The sequence below is a fragment of the Myripristis murdjan genome, chromosome 16 (assembly GCF_902150065.1).
Source record: "Myripristis murdjan chromosome 16, fMyrMur1.1, whole genome shotgun sequence".
NCBI lineage: Eukaryota > Metazoa > Chordata > Actinopteri > Holocentriformes > Holocentridae > Myripristis > Myripristis murdjan.
The window spans coordinates 15,841,782-15,866,588 of NC_043995.1; the positions used below are offsets into that span (position 1 = coordinate 15,841,782).

General features: G+C 41.7%; 1 protein-coding gene across 3 annotated transcripts; it reads right to left on the minus strand.

Annotated features, from left to right (window-relative positions):
* Positions 1–38: 38 nt before the first annotated feature.
* znf576.1 (zinc finger protein 576, tandem duplicate 1) lies at positions 39–24,003 on the minus strand. 3 transcript variants are annotated; one of them, XM_030073300.1, is made up of 11 exons: positions 23,887–24,003; positions 14,887–15,052; positions 11,572–12,138; positions 8,664–9,182; positions 4,681–8,498; positions 4,309–4,588; positions 3,943–4,143; positions 3,754–3,846; positions 3,446–3,632; positions 2,032–2,245; positions 39–1,856 (listed from the first exon to the last, which is right to left on the minus strand). In XM_030073300.1, exons 3-11 carry the CDS (start codon positions 12,092–12,094, stop codon positions 543–545), a joined length of 7,149 nt encoding a protein of 2,382 aa, XP_029929160.1. In that variant the 5' UTR covers positions 12,095–12,138; positions 14,887–15,052; positions 23,887–24,003; the 3' UTR covers positions 39–542. The 3 variants fall into 3 exon arrangements, with proteins under 3 accessions (XP_029929160.1, XP_029929158.1, XP_029929159.1); XM_030073298.1 differs by having other exon boundaries at positions 3,943–4,167; XM_030073299.1 differs by lacking the exons at positions 14,887–15,052; positions 23,887–24,003 and adding an exon at positions 12,764–12,842 and having other exon boundaries at positions 3,943–4,167.
* Between the last annotated feature and the right edge of the window lie 804 nt (positions 24,004–24,807).

Here is a 24,807-nt window from a genome sequence, read left to right on the forward strand (position 1 = left end):
ATATTTAGCAGGGAAGAAGGAAGTCAGACAATTTTTTTCTTCAAATCTTTCATGTATTTTTGCAAATGAATGTCAAATAAATAAATTTAAAATATTAAATTCAAAGAGCCAAACACAAGCTCAACAATATAAGGAATGTAAATTGATTCATTTTAAAATAAATTAAAAAATAACATCATGAAGAACACAATTTCAATATCATACTTTCTTCCTGTTTTCCCCAGCACAAATTGTATGGCTATGACTCTTTTCACATTTCCCTCTGAAAATGAATTCATTTCGCACGTGACAAACAGCATTAGGAAGACCGTAACAAGTCACATCACAAAGCGTTTAAGGATTTCATTTGCGGCATAATAATCCTAGAAAAGAATGACACTGCCACAGAGGCATTATGGAAAAATGAGAGGCGATCATACAGCTTTCTCGAATAGCTGGGTTTACAATTAGATTTATCATCAAAAGCACAGTTACATTCTAAACCAAAAAGACAGGTTTTTTAAAATTAAATAAAAAGTAAACAGATAGCTTTGGAGAGAACATCACTCATTTCCCAAACTCCCTTGATTATGGAAATTTAAGAAGCAGTTGTGGTTGCGTGAGATACAGAGAAAGACACAACACTTAAGGCATAGTACTCGAGATGTTCTCTCACAGCCTCCAAAACGGCACCTGCCGCCTTCTCCTTCCCCAAGCTGCTCTGGCCAGTGACCAGAGCCATCATAGCGCGTGGCTGCATCTGGAAGAGGACTTTCCTCCAACAGGCTGGGATTGGGGGTTTCACTCGTCGTGTGAGCTTTCTGTGTGGGAGGTTGAGGAGGAGCCGAGTCCTGGGTATCTGAGCCACTGGACAGGATCAGAGCCTTAGATACTTCCAGCCTGAAGGCCATGAGGGTCAGAGGTTCAGACGCCGACGCCTGATTCTGTCTGTACAGAAGCCATGAGTTGACCAAAGCCAGATCTGTAAGGAACCACAGCACGGCTTGAGGCCAGCAAGTCGGGACTGAGGTGCTGAGCGGGATACGGTAAAGGTTTTGCAGATCTCTGTTGAGGCGAGCTGACATTTGGGCCTTCTCAAAATTGTCAATGAGAGATGCCATGTTTCTGTGGCCGTGTCCTACGGTTGAAAGTATGAAACCACGATGTGACCTGCGTAACATCAACTTCCCATCTGAGCTCACAAACTCATCTCCTATCTGTCCTCTTTCTCCTCCCACCCTGCCTGCCCCATGAACTCCGGCAAGTAGCAGTCGTTCCAGCATTGCAGGCGTAGAGAGTTCCTGTTTGCAAAGAAACACCATGCTACCTCTGGGAACCATTTTTTCTACGGCATCTTCTTTGTCTGCAAGGTCCAATTTAAGATCCAAATGCAGGATCAGACCACCAAACCCAATTAGTGTTGTGCAGTGGAGAGAAAACTTCTTGTTGTTTAGCTTGCTGGTCGTCAAAGGAAGAGGATATTGATCTACTCCATAATCGCCCTCTCGGCTTAGCAACTGGCATCCTGCTTGGAAACGGCGCAGTAAGGGCTGAACCTTCCAAAGGGCATCAGTCTGTCTGCTCAAAGAGTTCGCTTCATTTGGTTTGTCCCACTGGCTCTGTCCATCACCAAGCAGAGAAATTCGACCATTTCTGCTATAGTTACCACTCCTCAATGCACCAGTAACTGTTGTAGCGTGCTGTGCATTCTGGATGTCACGGTTATGTCCTTCTACTCTAACATTATTGATTGGATCCTTTGCAGGAAAAGCTAGCTTCAACTTGCGAGAAAGCTGGAGGAACTGGGGGAGCGGCATGGCTTCAGCAATCAGTGGTACCTTTGTGAAGTCCTGCCAATAGAGCTTCAGACTGGGAAACTGGAGAAAAAGTGACACAAGTGACAAAAATTATCATAGCTAGAAAGAAACAGAGGCTGCTGTTTGTTCCCCGATCAATATAAATAGTTGTGCTTAATTTTTTTCACTTTTGTAGTAGCCAATGGAGCAAACAATGTTTTGACAATCAAGATAAAGGTAACATGAAAAGACTAACCTTCAGTGTTCCCATTGCAATGTGGATCCCAACAAATTGTGCAACCTCTTTGGCTGTGACAGGGTTGAGCATGTTGGATTGTTTATTTGTGCACTGGGCAATTTCTACCCAGGTATCCCAGCCAAAATACTTGGAGAAATAATCAATGGGCTCTCTGCTCCTATTCCCCTCTCTCTGCACATGGGAATTGAGGTGGCTGTCTGAGGTTGGCAAGCTATTGGAGGATAAAAAAAAAAAAAAATGTGAGCAAACAAGCAAGAACTATATAAGAGCACAGAAAGCAATGATAAACTGGTATGTGGGCAATGACTGGCTAGTGTAGCAGTATGACATTTTCAAGGCTTTCTTGCATGTATTGAAATGAAAGTATCAAGAGTGATAAAAGCTTAACATGTCACAAATTTCATCATGTTATATGTAATGCATGCAATAAAAAATGAATCTTAGATCTCCTTGTTTAACGTTATCTAAACTTTAAACCAATGCTGATGTGCAACTGAAACTCAATACACTCGTCACAAATGTCATTTTGCAAATATACAGTGTGGCAGAAAGTGAAAGATTACAATTTAGCTTGTAACCAGAGGGTAATCAGTGGGAAACCTAGGACCAGCTGGGAAAATGTAGGTGGAAAGAGTGAGTTACTCTCACCCCCCACTGCAATTACTATCAAGGTGGTGTGGAACAAAGCTTGTAACCCCCAAATGTCAAAGTGGAGCTGCTGAGTGGCTAAAAATAGGCAGGTACCAAGTGTGAATGTGTGGTTCAGGACATCACTAGAAAAGAAAAAGGGTATTAAGCTGACTTTCTTAGCTGTTGAGTTGTACCAATCATGTTTCTTGGGGGCCTATGCTGATTACAAATTTTTTAACAGTGTGATCAGTTGATGTGAGGCCTTTTCTACAGACTTTCTGCTGATGGCAGTGCATTACATGAAAGTGCAGAGCATGCACTAATGGCAAAATTTCCATAAAACTCAGTGTATCAGATTGTTCTTATGGGTGCATGACAGGGCCAGCCCAAACATATGTAAATACATCTGTTTTTATGCAAACATAGGTGCCTACTCAGCTCTTCGTACTAGTATATGAAGATGGTTTTCATTGTGGCAGTAAAAGCTATGATTTCTGTTCAAGTATATTAAATAATGTCTGATAATCTAATATTGATTCTTTCATGATCAAGCAGTTGAAACGGTGCTTGACCAATCACCAATGGCCTAATCACCTTATAATGTGTATTTACCTATTATAGTCAGTGCTTCACTGATCACTGCATCCCTCATACAGGGTAATCTATTAACAGCATGCTGTTTTTGCATCACTACACAGGTCGTTTTGTACTTTGTGTTTTTTTTTCTGACAGCTGTTCAAATTAAAAGGCTGGGGTTGGTATAAAGGAGGCTGTACTGTACTTGTGTGACATTTCAATTGGCTGTGGTGGACCGCTGCTTTGGTTCTTGTAGTAGCAGGCCATAACTTCTGCTTCTGAGTCGAGCTGAGGATCAGATAGCTCCGAAACATCCGGGTCCTCACTATCAGAACTCTGGAGAAGAAAGTCCCGAAGCTCTGCTGCATCCTGCCATGCAATGTCTGCTTCACCTGGAAGAAAAGTTATCGCACAACCAACTAAGTTCTGCATTTATAACAAACAGGTGTAGAACCTCAACAAAGCCATTTTACATATTGTTCACTGCAACATAATATTACATTATGCACAAACCTTCTGTATTTGCAAAATTAGTAACCCCAGCTCTTGATAGGACCCCTCTCACTCTGGGTTCCTGGTAATCTTCTGTGGGATGGCTCCCTTCATCTGTTGTAAACAATCAAAGCCAACACAACAAAGGATGGTCAACAATATTTCTAGCAACGTTTCATATGCTGGCAACTGAATAAAACAATAACTTACGAAGACTACTACTGGCTGGCTGATATTCTGCCTGATCGCCAGGCCTGGCATTACTAGACACCCCCATGGTTAAAGTACTACTGTCACTCTGAGAGGCTCCCAGGAGAACCTCCCTCTCCTCCTCCTTCACTGGGTAGAAAATGCACTGGTTGGTGTTGAAGTCTGGGGCCATGCTGGAGTCCCTGGTCATCTCCTCGCTCTCTATCACAGAAAACAAAAAAAGACCTAAAAACAGTTAATTATCTGTTTCAGAAAATGCAAAGGCCTAAAAAGACTTCTTCCTACCTGGCCAGTCACCACTGCCATGACAACATACAAACATGTTAAGTGGTATTAGGATTCACCTAAAATTATCCCAATACTTACCTGGCCCAGAGGTGTTCTCAGTGTTGATTTGCTCCACATTCCAGCGGATGTGTCTGCTGCCCTGTGCAGTCTGAGCATCATTCAGACTGAGGCTAGTCTCTTGCTTCACGAGCACAGTCCTTATGTCATGCTGGTGCTGTGGTTGCAGGCCTGTTCTCTGCCTGCTTTGACAACTTTGTATAACCAATGGTGGATCTGAGATATTCTCTTCAACCTTGATTTCCTGGCCTCTTGGGACTTCTCTGAACACCACTTCAGTTTCAGCATCACAATCCAAACCCTGGAGTGTAAAAATAGAATTTAAATTGGTTACACTGCTCAGTATTAATATGCATTTCACAGTACACTGACTAGTTTGTTTAATATCCTCACCTGTCTTTTATTGTTCCTAATTGCCACCAAGCCCTGCTCCTTGTCACCATTCTCTTTCTGTGTTGAAGGAAGGATCCTCTCAATTATGATGCCTGGAGACTGGCCACTATCTCTGTCCTGTTCCTCTGCTCCCTCCAGCCCGAGCCTTTCCTCTGACTTTGTCACCTCCTCAACACTGGTGGTAACAGGCTCCAGCTGAAAGATCACTTGCTCCTCAGGAGGTTCCTCTGATGAAGAAGGTATGGAAGGCACAGATGTGGCAGGAGCAGTGGCGCTATCGCACTGAAATCTGGGGCTGATTTCTGGCTCTGAACTCTGGGATGTTGACTGAGCATGGTTAAGTTTGCTGATCTCACCTCCATCACTAATTTCAGAATTAGAGGTGAGGGGATATTTTTGGTAGACTATACAACATTCATCCACGTCTTTCACTGGGTCTTTTTCTCTGACATCATCACAGACTGAACTTTTCCTTGACAACACAGCCTTTTTTAGACGTCCTGTGCCTCGTCTCCGACCCCTCGTAACACTCCTCCTTGTCACACCTCTCACTCCCTCTTCTTTTCGCTGCTCTAAAATTTCTTCTTCCTCTTCTTTGATCTCTGGCTCGTGTGTAGAGCATGAAACAGTCTGTGAGGTTAATTTTATTTCACTTGTTGATTCATTATCAATCTGACCAGGAGGTAGTTGTGTGTCGGTGCTGCTACTTTCAGCATTGCAGGGTTCAACAAGCTCATTTTGGGAACCACTGTCTTGGGCCAAGGTCAGGTCATCTCTGTCATTCTGCTCCCCAACAGTGACTAAATCTACCTCAAGAAGTAAGCCTTCCTTAATGTCTTCATCTGCGGTACCCTGGACTTCAGATTCTGAGCTCGGAACCAAGGGACTCTTGGTGATATCTTGTCTACTGGATTGATATGTTGACTTGTCCTCATCTGATGTCAAATGCTCACCTGCCTCAGAAGCCATTTCCTTGGTAGAGATATTTAAAGAGGTTTTAGATGTGAAATGTGGAGGGTCATCACTGTTTGACTCAAACATTTTCTTTTGATCAGTCTTTGAGGGATATGGTGAGACAACTTCTGGAGGGGTAAGACATTGACTAGAGTGGTCTGGAAGCTCTTTAGCAATATCCATAAACGGTGCAATTTCTGCTGCAGGTGTACTTCCGCTTTTATCCTCATAACCACTCGTTTCAGCATCTGGAGCAGTAACAGGTAAAGAGGGGGAAGGATTCAAAGCTGGGAAAGAGACACTCCGCTCTTTGTCTTCTAATGCCATCTCACCCATCTCGGCTTCAGTGTCCCAATCTGTAGCAGCATTCATTACGCCAATGGCCACATCATGCCGCTCTGGAGGCTGGCCTAGATCCAGCCTGGAGACCCCTTCAAAGATGTTTCCATTGGTGTAAGTGAGACCAGGACTCTCCACAACATGCACTGTCGTCTTGTGTTCCTGCAGGGAAGACACTTCACTAAATCTCTCTCCACAGTCCTTACACTCTAAAGCACGCCTGGAATGAGAAGAAGTTATTATTCCCTCCGTCTCCACCTTCGAGGAGGCTTTACGTTTTCTGGTCGTCTTTGGCTTGCAAGGCATCGTTTCAGGCGGTGGGGTGGGTACTCGTAGAGAGGACAACAATGAAAGGGCTTTCTGGTTCTTCTTGGGTCTCCCTCCTTTTTTCTTGCCTCTTGTTGTAAGTTTGTTTTCAGATGTACTTGTAACTTTTCTCTTTTTAAGTGTGACATCATCACTCTGTTGAGAAGTTGTTTGTAACTTGTGGGCGGTTTCCTGTGTCTGGGCTGATGCCTTTGCAGGATCAAGTTTGTAAACTTTTAATTGGGGCTGCTTATGACCCTTCAGTAGAAGTAGAGAGTCTTGTGTTATTTGTTGTCCTGGCATGGTTGCAGATACTGTGCTTGTTTCTGTGTTCATTTTTTCCTCCTTTGTTGATTTTTTCTTCATCTCCTTACTTGTTAACTTTCCATCCTTTTTCTTGGCCTGACTTTTTTGCATAATTTTTGGCTGTTTTTTCTTCTTAAATACTGGCGAAACTACAATCTTTTGCTCACTTACATGCTTGACACCATCACTGGTCACATCTTTTTGCCTTTTCATTTTGTTTTTTCTTATATTCTCTTTTATTTGTGGCACTTGTGGATTATGGGTTGAGGAAGCTTTTATTTCTGCTCTAGATACTGAATGCCCCTTGGTCTTGCCTTTTTTAACTGTTCTTCCCTTTTTTGGTGATGGCAGTTTTTCACCTGATAGATTTGTAGTTGATGATTTGCACTTTAATTGTTCTTCCTGGGCTGAATGATGCTGCTGTGAATGCTTTGTTTTTTTGTTTTTCTTCTCCTTATTTTGTGGACCAAATTTAACAACCAGGTGGGACTTTTTGGTTCTTTGACGTTTAGCAGGTATCACGTCAATTTCTTCATTATTCTTCTGTGTGGTCCCCAGCAGTTCTTGCATATTTTCTTGAAAAATAAATGTCCTGGCTGGCTTTCTTTTTCGCACTTTAACCAGTTCTTGGGCTGACATTACATTTACGGGTAAGTGTGAGGTATGCTGCACCTGCTTGGTCTCTGATTGTGAGATCTCTTCTTTAGCAGGCGAGTCATCTTCTTCAGACAACTTTTCTACCTGCTCTTGACTCTCTCTGCTGTCCACCAGCAAATTCTCAGATGGTTCTTGTTCAGTCCTCTCATGCACATTTTCTACTGGAGTTTCATCTCTCAAAGAATGGACGTGATTCAGACTTACTGTTTGTATGTCTGAATCAGCCTCAGCTTTGGAATTAGGTTGAGATTCGTCTGGAGTTTGTGTAAATGCATCTGCTGGGATGAAAGGGCAACCAGGAAGGTCTTGCTGATCTGTCTGTAAAGGTGTCAGTTCCAACTCAACTGTAGGCAGGAGCAGTGGAACAGATAGGTTAGCCTCCTGCTGGCCTATTACAGTCTCATGAGATATCTTCTCCAGTTCAGTGCTTGGTACTAATGAGGAGGATGGCATTTCACTTTGTGGCACGGGTTGGGTTTCTTCTAACTCTACAGTAGGCATCAAGGCAGAGGTAAATTCTAATATGACTGTTTGCTCAAGGTTTTCCTTGAGGTCAACCACCTCACTCTGACAAACCATCTGATTCACTGAATCAGACTGATTTGTACCAGTCTCAGGTTGCTGAAGAATCTGATGCATCATCTCTCCCTCATGTCTCTCTGTTTGCTCAGGTTCAACAAGTGTTAGCTCTATAGTTTCAGATGCTGCTAAATGGGAACCCAGTTCTGAAAAAGAAGGGTTTTCCAACTGTCCATCTGGCGTTATAGGTTCCAGTATAATTGTTTGCTCCATTGACTCACAAGTGTTCTTTGAACTGTCCAGTTCTGCTGTCTTAGACTCTGTCTGTTTTATTTCTATAATATCCATCTGCTGCGGAGTGAGATTCAGATTAACTGGCTCTGATATCTGTTGCAACTCCAGTGGTGAGGCATTAGGTGGCACCTGTCCCAATATGACAACCTGGTTCACTTTCTGCACATTTCCCAAAGATTCAATAAGTTTGCGAATCTGTTCCGTGTCAATATTAGCATCAACTTGTTGAAGAGGTCCAATGGGCTCCATCTGTAGTAGTGCTGGCTGGCAGATTGATATTGGGGTTATAATGGGTATAGCTTCTTTCACTTGCTGTCCAGGCTGAATGGCATTACTAGTTGCTGAGGGCAATAAATTGTGCTTGGTTTTCATGTGATGCAGCCGTGTCTTGGTAGTCTTGAAGGTGGCCTTGCATACAGAACAGGGATATTTCACTGTAGTGCCTATAACAGGTTAAAACAAAACAAACAAAAAAAAAAAACAACATAAAATTAAAAGTTATTATGACTGCCAAACAAACAGAAAAAAAAAAAAAACATTTTCATTTAACATGTAAAAATATACCTCTGTTACATTTTTAATATAGAAATATGACCAATTTGTCTTACCATTGTTTTTCTTCTGTTGTGCTTTAGCAGTGGCAGAGGTGTCACCCCCATCCCCTTCAGCATTCTCCGGTGAGTGCGACAACATGTGTTTCTGGAGAGCCTTAGACATGCTGAATCTCTTTCCACACTCCTTGCACACATATGGCCTCTCTCCGGTGTGTGTGCGGCGGTGGTACTTAAGCAAGGTTAGTGTTTTGCAAGGCTTGCCGCAGTCCGCACAGGCATAACCATCCCGGCCAAAATGAATTTTTTTATGAAGAGTGAGCTCTGATGACTTGTTGAAGGCCTGGCTGCAAATGGGACACTTGAAGGGTTTCTTCTCTATATGGGCTTTCTGGTGGGCCATGAGTTCTGTGGAGTTTGTGAAGTGGCGGTCACAAACATAGCAGGCAAAAAGGGCATTCCTCAGTATACACTGCTCATATTCTGCTGGGTGGCTCAACTTCAGGTGACGTTCCTTGCTCTTGTGATCGCTGAAGATTATGTGGCACTCAATGCACTGCAGGGATAGCTGAGATGCTACAGGACAAGGTTGGGGAGAAAATTTACACATAATTTATATGTTTAAAGAGACACTACAAAAGGCATAAAGAGGTATGCATAGCAGGTTTAAAGCTTGAAGCATGAGAGAACAAATGTGGTTGTAGGTTTGCACAAGGTAACTAGGAGACTGCACCCAGTAAACTCATGAACTCCAGGGTTAGGCTTTAGGTTTTGGTCAGGAACCTGTGGCTAGAGAGCAATTTCCGGCAGTTTGCCAAAAGTCATATGGCAGGGCTATTCGTTTACAAATTCAGTTGAGGCAGATTTAAAAAGCAGGAAATGTTTATGGGCCAGACATTTTAAGCAGTCTATTTAAAACCTTTTTTCAGCTTTTGGTAATGACATATTTTAAACTAACACAAATGAATGTAGTGAAAATAGAAATGTTTATTGTTTCACTTTTTAAATTAAAAATGTATTTATTTTTGGTCACATATCTGACCCAGACACATCACAAAGCACACAGAGTAAAAAAGAGCTATCAGTGCACAGAATCATAACGAGTGGCAATGACAATAACCAACAGCACACTCTATCTCTGTCTACCAGTTCCTCTCTTACACACACACACACACACACACACACACAAGACTGCAACAATGTCCAAGGTAATACAGCTCCAACTGTAAGATACAATTAAACTCTGCATGTTAGCGTCCCTATCCTGTGGAAAGTTTGGTGTTTCTCAACGAGGAGCCTCCAAATGTTACATTCTTTAACTCTCACAGTGCATTCACTGTAATTTGCATTTACAACACACTGGTTTGGTGCTTGGAGATGGCAGCAAAATAAACAAGCATTTACCAGTCCAGGCAGGGTTAAACCAACAGTGTTAACTGTCAGTTTTATGTTTCAGAGTTGACAGAGACATATTTAAAGCAGAGCACTTGCCGGGCGCACCAGTGGCTCATCGGTAAAGAGTGTGTACCATGTACCGGGGGTTAGTCCCGATTGCAGCAACCGGGGTTCGAATCCGATCTCAGGCCCTTTGCTGCATGTCATCCCCCCTCTCTCTCCCTGCCTTTCCTGTCTATCTTCACTGTGACTGTCAAATAAAGCAGAAAATGATTTTTAAAAAAAAAGTAGAGCACTTGCCTATTTGTGAGTGTCAATAGCCAGGTGTTTTCAAAAGCTATAAGGCGCGGTCTGAATTGTGTCTCATGGGAAAATGTTGATCTGTGAAAGATATCCTCATTGTCGGAAAAGGTTGGTTTTGCCTCCTGGCTGCTTATGGATTTTAGGCCATGCTCACTGTGCTGTAACTATTCAGGCTATTGACAAATACTTTTATAAAATAATATTACAATTAAAATATTAAAATAGCTTTTGAAATAGCCTATTCAAGCTTGCTGGGCCACTTGGCTTCTAGGCCAGATGTGGCCTGCAGGCCACCCTATGAATAGGCTGAGTAGGCCCAGGGACTACTTTTCCAGGAACTAGAAGGTTCTAAAAGGTTCCTCCAGCCTGATGTTGTCTACTTTTCCGCTGCATTCTAAAGACCCACGAAGAAGACAAATTAGTCTGTTGACATATGAAACAGTGACGGCTCTATTACATGTCATTTTTTACTGTCATTTTTTTTTTTTACATCAGCTTCTGACAGTGTTTTTCCCTCATGTTTCTGCTCCTTGTTCTGTTGACTTCCTTTGTCAGTAGTGTGTTTTATAAAAGCACCCACAAAATGCAGTGCACGAGATTGGAGCAAACATGGCCATAGTAAGGTTTTAAAAAAATATTATGCTGATAGGCCCAGTAGTTTGCGAGATTAGTTGCGGACAGCCTTACACACACCCGGCACACACACACCAGACAAAACATATGATCCTGCCCAGGATTTGCCTGGAGGACAGAATTACAGCTCTGTCCAACTGGGGCAGCCATAGGCAAACCATGGAAGCCACGCATTTCTAACATGCATACTGCTAAGAAAAGTTTGCGAGCGGACAAAATTATTACCTGGAGATGTGCTAATATATTTATCCATTTCTACTGCTAATTTGTGCTATATGAGTTAGAATGAGCCAGTGTTCAGCAGCAGTACTGTTCTTTAATTGATAATTCTGGTTATTTATCAGCCTTAATTTCCAATCTTCTGCCCTCATGATGATTTTGATTTTGTTAAATCAACATTTAATTGCTTTCTCCAGCAAGCTTGAGTTATGCAGCGAAGCACTAACATGAAATAAGCAATGTGATTTTTAACAAAATCGAATGCCATGATAGCAAATGTTAAGAAAATAAGTCCCAGGTGGAAAATAACCTTAATTAATCTTAAAAAAAAAAAAATGAGTTGAGGGTTAAGAGGAAACAAATAAAGGGATAAGATCAAATGTAAAAATACACACTGAGAAGTTAAAGCACTCACATGTGAGAGGCATAACCACTGGCTTGGACATGTCCATCTTCAGAGGATCCAACCTGTCCTTCTTACAAGGAATATATTTTCTGTTCTCAGGAACTACTTTATCCACTTTCCTCGCCTCTTCTGCAGCACAATCAGGATTCTGCTTCCCATCAGGCACCAGTTCTGTAGGGGCACTGGGCTTTGAGGTACTGTCCACTGCCGTCCCTCCGGTGTCATGTGAGGGGACAGCGGCTTCGCTCTCCAGTGCTTGAGTGTCTGCCACATTTCCGGACAGTTGTAGTGTTTCACCTCCCAGCAATTGCGCCCCTTCCCCATTCTCATCTGGAGCGATCAAGGTTTCACCCTCCAGGGAAACAGCTGACTTATTGTCCACTACTTGTGCTTCGGTCTCACTCACTATTGGCTGGGCCCCAGTCTCACCGTCCAATGGCTGCTCTCTGCTTTCTGTAGTCACCGGGTTTTGCCCAGCCTCAATCTCTGCTGGTTTTGGACCACTCTTCATCATCTGGGTCAGACTCTGCATGGCTCCCAAAACGGACTTGATGGAGTCTCTATGAAATCAGGACCCTGTATAGAGCATGCATTACACACCCAGAGAGACAAAACCAAAGAGAATGGTATTTTATTTCGGAAAACTCAATTAGCCTACCACCAAGCATTTTTTTTTTTTTAATGTTGGTCCATAAAGCCATGGCAATCCCTATTTTCAAGGAGTTCCATACAAGCCGTTTCCTTGAAAAGGGTGAGCCAGATCTCTGTGACCCGTACAAGACGACAGCTGGGAGAGCAGCGAATGAATGGGCTTACAAACATTTGTATTACAAAAGACCGATGGGCTGGGAGGACAGCAGCTGGCATCAGGAGCATCAAATAAATCAAAACTGGCCAATTTTCTCTAAATAAGGGAGTGGAACATATTTCAACACGCCGACCATTTTCTCAGGGCAACCAGTGCATAATAATACCGACAGAAAATGTTAGCCTAGTTAGCCTGCATCAATAATTTGAGGCATAATCAATCTACAAATGTTCGTAATTCGATTTGCTACAGGGACAAAGTAGCAGGTATTCGCTGATTTGCTGTGTCCATCCGTTAACACACATACAAACACTCTCTCTCACACACACACACACACACACTCACACACTCACATAGCTGTATGCCTACAGTGAGATGTAGATATAAGGTTACCTAGGATCACTTGTCCGCCCAAACATCTCCGCGTCGTTTCGCACAAAGCCAACATAGACGAGCTGCAGACATGATGACGTCACCGTCTAACACGGAGCGCGCGAGGGTCATGGAAATTGTAGTTTTTTAGGGCAAGCCAACTTTCATTCATTATCCCTGTTGATTTGTTTACGAGATTAAACCTGTGGGTAAATTGCATTGTTGCATTACAAATAATAATAATAATAATAATAATAATAATAATAACACAGGAAGAAAAGATGCATTTGATAAATCTGGAATGATAAATAAAATATAATTTAATTGCATTATTATTATTATTATTATTACTACTACTACTAGTAGTAGTAGTAGTATTGTGCATACAGCATAAACAAATACAAAAACTAAAAATATTTCACATATTTTACTTAATACTAGTTTTACAAGTAGATGAGCTCATTTCAGTTCAGGTTTTTACATTTTTTTCCCCAGAGCCTCATCTCTTTTACTTGTTTAATTTTTATTTTTTCAACACCTACTTTTGTTTTCACTGCATTTTACCTAATAACATGAGGTAGTTAAGATAACAACCTATTGTATACATTCAATATTGTTTGTTGGTGTTTTTTTTTTTTTTACATCATAAGGTGAGGTTTAACTTATTTTAAGTCTAATACAAACCATATAATAGAAAAAATATGTTAAAAAAATGTATAACACTACTTGATGTTATAAGTTGGTTATGTGGAATTCTAAGCATCACACACGATTAATTTTATTCATTAATATGAAATCTTAAAACAGTTGTACACAAAGTATTTGCTAACCCTCATTTCTTTGCCCAACATTTGAATGTCTATTTAAAATAAATAAATAAATAAATAAATAAGGAAACAATTGAGAACCCATAATCTGGTCCAATAGCTTTTCTTTCAGTGGCAGAGAGGCATTATTAAGGGAAAGGAAGGCACCAGCACTAGAAAATACCAAACAGATAAATGTTGTTATGTGAGCCTTAACTAACTGATCCCTCAACTTGTGGTATGGGCAACTCCCCACTGGCATGTTTCATGTAGTGCAAGTGCAACTTCACCTCTTCATCAAAGCCCATATCACATTCAAAACATTCCCCTTTCCAAATATCTAATGTGCTCTCTGTGCATGTTTGATGCCTGTGGCCTGTTCTCATCCTGCTCCGGGCCTCATCCTGCTCCGGGCCTGTGCGTCTTCATTTTCTGAATCAGACAGGCTTGATGGTTCTGAGAGCTTTAAATCAAACTCTTTATGCATGGATTCTCTGCAATCAGACTCATCTTCGAAATCAAAATCCTCGCACTCCCAAATTTTTTTCCTTGTCTCCATGGTTTCTTCCCTTGCTGGCAGCTCTTGTGTGTACATGTCCACTTCTGCTTCATTTTCAACACTTGTGAAAATCACTCTCCTCATTTCAGCCACCCTCTTCCCTCCCCTAAATGAAGAAATCTTGGTCCCCAGAGGCATTGTGCTGGACCTGACATATGCTCAAAAATGCTTTTTTTTCTCAATGTGTGATCAGATAACCAACTGGGAAAAGCTTTTCTCGCAGAGCGAACACTGGAAAGGCTTTGCTCCAATGTGTGTGTTATAGTGGTAGTGAAGCTCAGCAGGCACACGGAGCATCTTGAAGCAAATGTTGCACTTGTGCTTTTTGCAATAGTGGCCACTCAGATGTTTACCCAGTGATCTTTCATTTCGGAAGCCTCTGGCACAACCTAGACTCCAAAATGGGATCTGTTTATGAAGATCAAAGTGGATTGCCCATGTCTGGAAAGAAGTCAAGTCTTTGCTGCACTGATTGCATCTGAGAGGGATGGATTGAAATTATCCAGGTGGCATGTCAACTTTAGAGGTGCCATTAGTAGCACTGGCCTAGTAAATGAAACCCCACAGTGGACACACAGGCTCTGGATGGCTCTGGTTCTGTTTTTGCTGGCCTGGTTTTCATGCAACTTTTGGTATTTTTGAATGACATCAGATAAATGTAAACCTTTCCACAGATTGTGCAAGAGGGGCTAACACTAGGCTTCTCCTGCACTGAGGCTGTAGCATCTTCACAGCCTTGGACTGAGAGGGAAGCTTTTATTTGCATCAACATCACCTACATCACTCGGTTCTCCATCAGTGACGCTCTCAGAAAATAGTTCCTCGTGGTTCCTGTTGCTGCTTGCTGTCTCCCTTCTTCTCATTCAGGATATGCTTCTGCAGGTGGGTCTTGAAGATTACCCAGTGTTTAAAGGTCAGTCCACAATCCGCGTGTGTCATGATGCCCTGAACAAAGAATGACCAGTATTAATTAGGAAAAACTGTCAAGCAAACCTTTTGTCAGTTAGCCCAAGACATTTTAACTCTACAGGTGAATATGCATTTATCACCACTGCAGTCATTCATTCAGTACTAGCTTTTAAAAGTAAGTGCATAATATAAATGATGAACACCCATCTTGTCACTTTATCAGTAGTGGAGAACAATTCATTATTTTTTAATTGAATGCTGTGAGCTGCTTCATCGAGATGTTGCATTCAGTTAACAGGTAGAAAAGGTCTGAGTATTATTGGGCGTAGACAGTATTAAGTGCAGAAAGGCACACAGACTTACAAGACTGAGTTGCTGTTCTTCTCTTCATTCACAGACGGCTCAGTACACCAACTCATAAATAAACCTCTGACCACTTCACATAGATGCCTTGGTACTTTCAGCATCACACATTAAAGCTTCTCATTTTTAGCTTTCTATATGTATGGCTGAAAGGCTAGAAGAAGAAATAGTCATCTCTAGCAGGCCTATATATATTGTAAAAATTTGGCTAAAACATTCATACCAATATTTTTGGCTGATGTTCTGATGCTGAGATTTAAAACTAGAGTTTGGTCATTTTGATTACAAATGATTCAGCATATCCTTCTGTGTAGTAGTCCCCTGACTGGACTGATTAATTGGTCAGAAGATGAGTGACAACCTGGACATTAAGTAGATGTAACTACTACTACATTAAATGTTACCAAAAAAAAAAAAAAAAAAAAAAAAAAAAATCCAAGCTTGATGAAATAGTCACATACACAACACAATAAAACACAAATCACACAAAAATAGTTCAATTTAAACATTTTATAGAACTTTTTCTTCATCTCAGACAGTAAGTTTAACTTGTAGTCAAAATGAATACAGACTGGTCATCTTGAAAAAAAGATGTTTATAAATTATAAGAGGAGTGAAACAGTGCTCTGACAATACTATTTTCCCCCACTAAATCAATATTATAACAACTGATTAACAACTACTCTACCTTAACTTAAATTCTATCTAAGCTTATTTTAGTAAGCATAGCCTTTTTACAAAGTAGAAAAGTAACATTCATAAGGAACTTAGATGAAAGCTTGTTAAACAGTTAATGCACAAGTAAATAGTAGTATGCTAATGAAAATTAAGTGTTTAATGGAAACAATTGGCTGGAAGTTTATACATAACAGCCCATTATTTGACCAATGCTTAGTTATTTAAAAAATAAGTGCGGAGGTACGCTTTGCGACATCTTTATCTTTTCTCTGCTACATATACAACAGAACCCTGTTCATCCAAACCTCAGGTGGACCGCAGCAACATGACAGTGATTTATCTGTGCAGAGTCAGTGCACATTCCTCTCTAAGTATTGAAACTGGAAGCAGTTTGATGACATTTTATTGTTTGGGGAATTTTATTTTTGAGGTCTTAATATGAATTATCCCACTTCAGTACATTGTGCTGCTCAGAATGAACCCCGAGGCTTTTGGATCAACAAGGCAGGCCCCTAAACAAGAAAAAAAAGATATAGGACTTACATTTTGTTGAAACCTTGAAACTATGAGTTTCAAACTATAAGCCTGCAACATTTGAGCAGAACAATTTTGGAAATTAATCAAAAGTTGTTTTTCTTTACAACGCTTGCACATAGAGTCTGCTAATCCAGTGTAAAAGAGAACCTGAGACTAAGGAAACAAACTAAGGAGCTGCTTTACTTTTTAAACATCAGATTCTAAAATTTAAAAAAAAGAAAAGAAAAGAAAAACAATTGAAATCAAAATGATTTCAGTCCCATCTGATTAGCCTAAATGCAACAAAAGTCTAACAAATAAACACTGAAGTAGTATGGCAACCACAAAACAGTTTCCACAATCTAATGTGTCTTTTTTTAAGCTAGGTACAATTTGTGTAGACTAATGGGCATGGGCTCCATGGGCATGTTCAATGTAGTGCTGGTGCAACTCAATTTCTGAACAAAAAGAAGTTCCACATTCAAGACAGGTAAGGCCATTGGTGTCTCCTGATGAGACAACAGCAGGGGCATCACTCTGTTGTTTGTAATCACCCATGCATTCCTGGTGATGATCGATGAGGTCCTGAATTTCACTGAAGGTCCTAGGGCAAATAGAGCAGCAGTACGAGTCACTGTCACTGTGCTGAGCTTCGTGTTTTTGTAATGCAGTGGGTGAAAGAAAGGCTTTGCCACAATGTTGGCACTTGTGGCTACTCTGAGCCCGACTGGCGGGGTTAAGCATAGGAGGAGAGTCCCCCCACTTGTCAGCAGTGGAGAGGTTTGGCTGTAAAGGCCTTGAAGTCACAGCAGCGCTGAGCCTGTAACGAAGCTCAATCGGGAGACGACAACGCATCTCGTCATGCCAGGCAAGATGCTGCTGAAGCTGAGTCTCAGTCCAATACCCATGGCAGCAGAGGGCACAACAGTAAGGCCTGCTCTTCGCCTGAGTTTTGTGGGTTACCAATTGTTCCTCTGTTTGGAAAGCCTTCCCACACTTATCACACTTGAAGAGGCATTTGACTGCATGCTCAGACTGACGACCAACAGTTAGGGGCACCTCAGCCATGGCTTCACGAGGTTGAATCTCCTGTTTAGGCTCCTGCTTAAGCTTTAGGCACGCCTTGTTGTGATTGAGGAGGGCACTGGCAGAACTGCACTGCTTCCCACAGTCAAGGCAGGGGTGAGTTTTCATAGGTGGGTGGCTTAATCTGCTTTTCTTCCTTCCCCTAACAACAGTGCCATTTTTCTTAACAACGATGCATTTGCCCATCACTGTGGTGTCAGCGTTTCTAGTCAAACTATCCTCTCTCTTGTTGACTTCACCACTCAAGGCAGAGGAATCTTTACTTGCACCTGATGTGACTTTATCTTTTCCTTTTGTGCGCTGTGAATGGGCCTGCCACTTGTGGGCACGTAAGCCTCTGACCTTAGCAAAAGTCATCGGACAGAGTGGACACTTGTTAACTTTTGATTTCAGTTTATTGGATGAGATCTCTTCACACCCGTCGAGCTCGCCGTCCCCTTGCTCTGGAGTCAGGTCTGTTGATGTGAGTTGGGATTGTTCACCTTGAGGATCTGCAGACTCTAAAGTGTTGCTGTGCTCACTTTCATAGTGAGCAGCTAAAAGGGAACCTCGCACAAATGTTTTGCTACATTCTGGACATGAAAATTCTGGCAGTGGTGATCTGCTGCTGCTCTCCACACTTTTCTTTGATTCAGTTCCTGGTTCACTCTTGATATGACAGAGGGGGTTGTACAACTGGTGGCGCTGGAGAACGCACATGTGGAAGAACTGCTTGCCACATTTGTTGCACTGAAAATGTCCTTCATCCTCTGTCTTAGGGGTAACGGAGCTCAATTCATCTCTTATTAAAGAGCCGGAAATGTTCTTCTCCGTGTGCCATCTTTTGTGAGAACCAAGAGCCGAGTTAGAGATGAATCGTCTCCCACATTCTGAACAGTAAAATGATCCCTTACATGGTTCTTCCTGTTTGGGTTTCTTAAGCATTATAGACACGGGTAATTTTATCTTTGCCTTTGATTTGTGACCCTGGAGATGAATTCTTTTGTGAAAATTCAAAGCTCCAACCACTGAAAAGCTTCTCTCACACACTTTGCATTTGTATTTTAAATCAGATGTGCTAGAGTTTTCCAAGTTGCAATCAGCTATGTGATTTTTCATTTTCAGCTCCCCGCTGTCCATGTCTTCCTTTATTTCAGCATCCACTGTCTCTTCCTCTGTGCCTCCTGTTCTGCTGACATCTATGTTACCCTTTGTGACACTATTTCCTGAAGTTATTGTGGCTTCATCAAGTGCTTGACTGTCTCTTTTGATGCAAAGTTTTTGGTGGGCCCGTAAGGAGGACTTTGTGTTGAAATGTGCAAGGCATGTTGAGCACTGGAGTTCTTCTAGGGTGACAGTGGATCCTGATGATGATGATGGTGAATATCCAGACTCATAACCATGGCTTTTCATATGAAACTGAAGTGCTTTGGCCCGTGAAAACAGTTTCCCACAGTCAGGACAGCTGTATGTGTTCTTTTTCACTTGTTCAACTTGATGCTGAAAAGACTTAACGGGGGGCGGGAGCAATTGTGCATTATGCACAACCTGATGTCTGAGGAGGCTGGAGAAAAGCCGGAAGGATCTGCTGCACAGTTCACATTTGTGATTTCCATCTTCGTGTTTCCGCATATGCAATTTCATTATACCTTTGTGACGGAATTTCCTACCACAAACTGGACATGCAACTTTAATACTAGAGCGTGGATGTCCATTAACAGAGTGCAAAGACGCTGTATGACCTTTCCTTTGCCTCAAGTCTGCACACTGAGTTTGACTTTGCTTGTGATGAGAGTAAGCGCCTAAAGACCAAAACCCCTTTCCACATTGCTCACAATGATAAATCTTGGGCCCTAGAAGGGTCTTCTTTGGATTGAACTCTTTCTTAGTGACTGTGATATCATTCTCTGTTTTTTGACCAGGGCAGTGTTTCCTATGATTATACAAGCTACCTGCATGAGAATAAGACATTGTGCAATCTGGGCATGAATATGGTTTTCTTTTAGGATGATGTAACTGATGAGAGATCAAAGCAGACATGCGTGAGAAACATTTACCACACTCATCACACTTGAAACTTTTCTTCTCTAACCCTGCAGCCTGGTACAATACATTCTTGTATGGTTTGGGATCTTTATGTTTTTGTATGTGATTATAATGTGTCGCATGGCTGCTGGTTTCATGGCCACAGATGTCACATGTGTAAACAGCCATTGGCTGACCTTGAGTCTGTTGTTTTTTCTTATGAAGTCCATGCCACATTCTGTGAACACGCAATGATGAGGCAGAAGAAAACCAGCGGTGGCACTCTGGACAGTCAAATCTTTCAACTGTTACTTTATCATCAATTTTCATTATTTCCAGTGTGTCCTGGTCTTTAACATGCTCAAAGTCAACTTGTACAATTTTCAGATCAATTTCTGGTTTTGACACAAGACTACTGGGGGAAAGTTCTGTTTCGATGTCCTCTTTTAGCTCCTGATCAGATTCACACAGCAGCTCAAGATCAGGATTCAGGTCTTGCAGGGGCTCTTCTTCGTCAGATCCACTTACACTGATAACCTCTACATTAAAATCACCAGTTTCATAGCTATCCATGTCTTCTTCGATCTCAATAACACAGTCCTCTTCAGCCACAGTGGTACGAGGTGCGTCCTGTGATCTAACCTCTTCTGCTAAGTGCTGTCCCTCCTCCCTTTTGCCTTCCAAGAACTTGTGTTGAGGTAGTGGTGAGGTTGGAATTTGAGCCTCCTTCTCTGCGTCTCTGAAGACATCAGTGTGATGAAGCTGATGGGAGTGAAGTGCGGAAGCCCTGGAAAACTTCAGCCCACAATCCTTACATTCAAAAGCCTTCTTCTGCAGCTGACACACTTGATGAAGGAATGACTTTGCTGGAGTCTCGTCGCTGTGTGCCAAACGTTGATGCTTGTAGTAGAATGTTAAAGTCATAAAAACCTTTCCACACTCCTCACAGGGAAACTTTGTTGCAGCATCGTCTGAATGATTGGCATGCCATCTCTGATGGTTGAAAAGGGCAATATGGCCACTGAATGTCTTTTTACACTCACTGCAGCAAAAGCTTTTCTTTGGTTTTTCCTTCATCTGTTCTGGCGAGCACTGGCTGTTACGACTGAAACGCTGGTGTGTTTTCAGGCGTAACAGGGCAGTAAAGGCTTTTCCACATGAACACTTAAAAAGCTTTTGAGGTGCATCATCTGTTGGGTTTTCACTGTGCTCGCTTTCCACTGACTCCTCAGTGGGAAATGAATCTCCTGAACTTCTGTTTCGTGACTTTATTAATTTTCCCTCGTGACAGCGACGATGGGCATCAAGAGCAGATGCACGAGAGTAACTCCGTCCGCAAGACTCGCACTGAAACGACTTCTTTTTCAAGTGTTCAAGCTCGGTGAAAACTGATTTAGAAGCTTGCCTGTGAGAGCGCTGATGGTTGAGGAAGTGTCCAAACACACCATAAGATTTCCCACATTCTGGACATTCATAGAGGTGCTGTTTTGTCACCCCAGAGTTTATCTGAGCAACAGGCTCCTTCTGGGGTACTTGAGCATGAGTCTTTGCCATGTGTGAGTGGAATTCATTTGAGTCAACAAACGTGAGAGAACATAAAGCGCAAAAGTGAGTTCTTTGACCAGTTTTTTCTACATCACGTAAACCATCCATCTGAGGGTCTAAATGCACTCCGGGGTTTTCTTGGTTGTGCTGATGGTGATGTTCCAGGTAGGCTGCCTCCTCTCTGAAAGCCTCTCCACAATCCCGACAGCAGAAAAGCCCATCCCCTAAAAATAGAAAGGGGAAAATGGGAGGTCAGGCCCACTCCTGTTACCAGGGAAAGGGAAAAAGGAAAACACAAATGCAGAGGTGCAAATCATTCTTTATTTTATATATTAAAATTATATTTCATTCAAGATCCACAGGTACTGTGGAGTACTGCTATTTCTGTCTCTCCATTACTCAAAGAATACAAATCAATAGTCATTTACATTATATTGGTCATAAATCTGAATCTATCACACAAAAAAGTTGAAACGTGCAAAAAGGCCATCATAACAATCATATAATCAAGTCATAATGAAATTATTATGGCCAATATTACAATTGCCATTTGAGTAGAAACACGATGTGAATTTCATTTTAATATTTCCACTAATTGTTCAGTCCTTATGCTCTGTACGTCGTTATTGTTTAGTGTAAACATGAATGGGTTCGGTTCAGTTTAAGTCACAATAATTCCCTGCAAAAGCTACATTCTGAATTACTGAATCCAATTGAAATGCTTATGCTTATTTTAAATTGAGCGAAGTGAAAGTGAAAACACCCCAACCCTCATTTAGGTATAGTTATAATGAACTCAACAAGGAATTGCTCTTCAAACAACACACCCTTATATTATTTCAAAAACGAAGTGTTGAGGACACTAGACCTCTGAATCACAGAATCAGACGGGTTTTGAAGTACATGCGTCGGACAAAATTAGTTGAAAGAGTACCAAAACTGAGAGAGAAATGGGGGGACATAAATGATGTGTACTGCTTTCCTGAAAGGTTGGACTGTGGTGTATGTACTCAGGCTGCTCTACATAATCCTAAAAACAGACACACACACAGCAAACTGTGGGTTTTGCCAACTGTGACAGTCCTGTAACAAACCACAAGGATTGTTATGTGCATCTGTATGAGTCATTTCACCAATAAAAAAAAACTCAGATAGCATGCAATGTAATAGATGTGCAAATAAATAAACTGATTGATTCTTTATGCCCATGTATATGTAACAATATGTATAGTTTATGTACTTTATTTTTATATGATGCAACAATTACTATTCTGGTGCACTGTGTTACATAACTACATTAATCATTTTATTTTAATAAATCCATATAGGAAGTTTGAATTACATTGTTTTGAGTCAGTTTGTCACTCAAATGATCATATAATGTGTTTTCCATATTCACCAGTATTGCATATTGCACTGTACTGCGACACAAATTGGACTGTTACTCATACGTATTGTAACGTGTGGTACTCAGTATTTCATATGAATAATTCTTAACATTTGAGCCTCATATTAATTGTGAGAGGAGAAAAAAAGTGTACTTGATTTGTGACAATCTCTCAGTGTGATGGGACTGCAGAATCTGGGTTGACAGGATAAATATTTCCTGACAACACCCCCACAACAGCACTGTTTATCGATTACATCAACTACGTCAACTAACCGCTGGCCGGCTGGCTGAGGAAACTCGACTACTCACCTCTGAGGCAGATAACTGACTAGTGCTCGCTTTCACTCGTCAGAGTCACAGCTTGGGCTGCTCATGCCATGTACAGCCTGAATAAACTGAAATAGCCTACTGTCATAGTCACAGCATGTTAAGTCACTACCACTTCTTTATAATATAAACTGTATAGAAGATCAGTGGTCATTACTCAAGTGCACAGTGTGCAGCATGCATTCACTGATGTAAGGTGTTTACACTGTGCACTCCTGTGATTAGTATGCCCACATTATTTTTATGTTTGTCTGAAAACCATATTTAAAATACATCAGTTTGAGATGGTACGGGCATACATAATGCACATCATTTTTTATTCAATAAATTTCTAAGGCATGTGATTTTAAATTTATTTTTCAATTTCTTATGTGATCCTTCTCTTGAAAATTTGAGCAACTGAAACTGACCCAATGAATAAAGTATTTATGATTGTGACACAAACCCCAGCTAAATGCTTGTATGGAAACATTTGCATCACACAGTTGCACTGGACCGACGTGCTCAGTGACATTCAGCTTTATTTCAATGAATAAATAAATAAAATAAAATAAAATAAAATAATGCGCTCGGTTCGATCATTATTATTAGTAGGCATCCCGGCCTGATAATAATCCTCCTGAAATCACTGTCCACGGTCTGAGTCGCTCACAATAACTCGGTTGTTATGGATGACTAGTTTTTAATCAAGATCTAGTGACGAGCAGGGGCGCCTGGTTGAACTCAGGTAAACCTCTGAGGCGGATCGGTGCATCTCAATGCGTGCATCACGGAAACACAACGCAGGCTGTTTATCAATATTATTATTACGATTATTAGGAATGAAAGCACAATATTGGAGAGCATGCCCTGCACGACCAGCCTGCGCCAAAGTTGCAGCAGCGTTGACACGAGCTAAGGCTGCACACGCGCACACGTTAACGCAGCCCCGTGCGCAAACACGCTAATTACAGATACTTACCGTCAGCGCCGCCGCCGTCGCTGGCTGATTTCACGTTTGACTTGCCAGCACATGGTTTGTTTTCGGCTCCGAGCTCCACTGTTGCTTCGTCCATCTTGGCGTGGCAGTGTTACTATGACCGGAAGTGACACTGCTGCTGCTAACACCAGCTGGTGGCAGAGAGCTGACTCACATTACCTTACCTAAGTTAACCAGGTTAGGCCACGGGTTTAGCTAACGTCGCTGCTTTACAGCAGTCACTTGTCCTTGTTTTCTGTGAGGAGTGAGCGCCTGGCTGGAGTGAAAGTGGATGGAAATGGTGTGCAGGTAGCAAACACAGCACAGGATAGCGTCTGGTCGTGCCCATAGCTAGCGAGCGACATATACGACCTGCCTCTGTTGTTGTTGCCTCACACGCATGCGCAGTGGCGGCATGCTACGACGGAAGTGGGTCTGCAGGCAGGTCCCAGTCCAGGGGGTCCATCATTTTATCATACAAGGACAGTGACATCCACACGAGTGTAGTGTGGATCCATGGCACTAACATCATAACCTGCCGCCGTGTTAAAACAATCAAGTACAAAAAACGCCACACAACAAAAGTCACTGATACTCTTCTTGGGACGGGGCTGGCCCCGTGTCTCTATTTAGGGGACCTGGACCAAAAAAAAAAAAAAATGTTTGGGGAAAATGTGATTTGTGCGATCCATTTACTTGACTTCATGCAATGCAGCGACTGGCTTATTTAAGATGTTTTCAAAGTTTTCGACTCATTTACATTCTCACATGAGGCCGAGCCGCTCTTTAATTAGAGCACCTCACTAACGCACAATTGAAGTTAATGGATAATAAACCCACAACACGAAGAAAGAAAAAATATAGTGTCAGACAATTGTTAACAATTAGCCCACTTTTTATGTCTGATAGGTCAAATGGCAACTT

Coding starts and splice junctions, on each gene's coding strand:
- znf576.1 (XM_030073298.1), bottom strand. CDS start 12,094: ATGCAGAGTCTGACCCAGATGATGAAGAGTGGTCCAAAACCAGCAGAG. Junction 9,183..11,571: donor AGTGGTTATGCCTCTCACAT/GTGAGTGCTTTA, acceptor CTTGTCCTGTAG/CATCTCAGCTATCCCTGCAG. Junction 3,847..3,942: donor GCCAGCCAGTAGTAGTCTTC/GTAAGTTATTGT, acceptor TGTTTACAACAG/ATGAAGGGAGCCATCCCACA.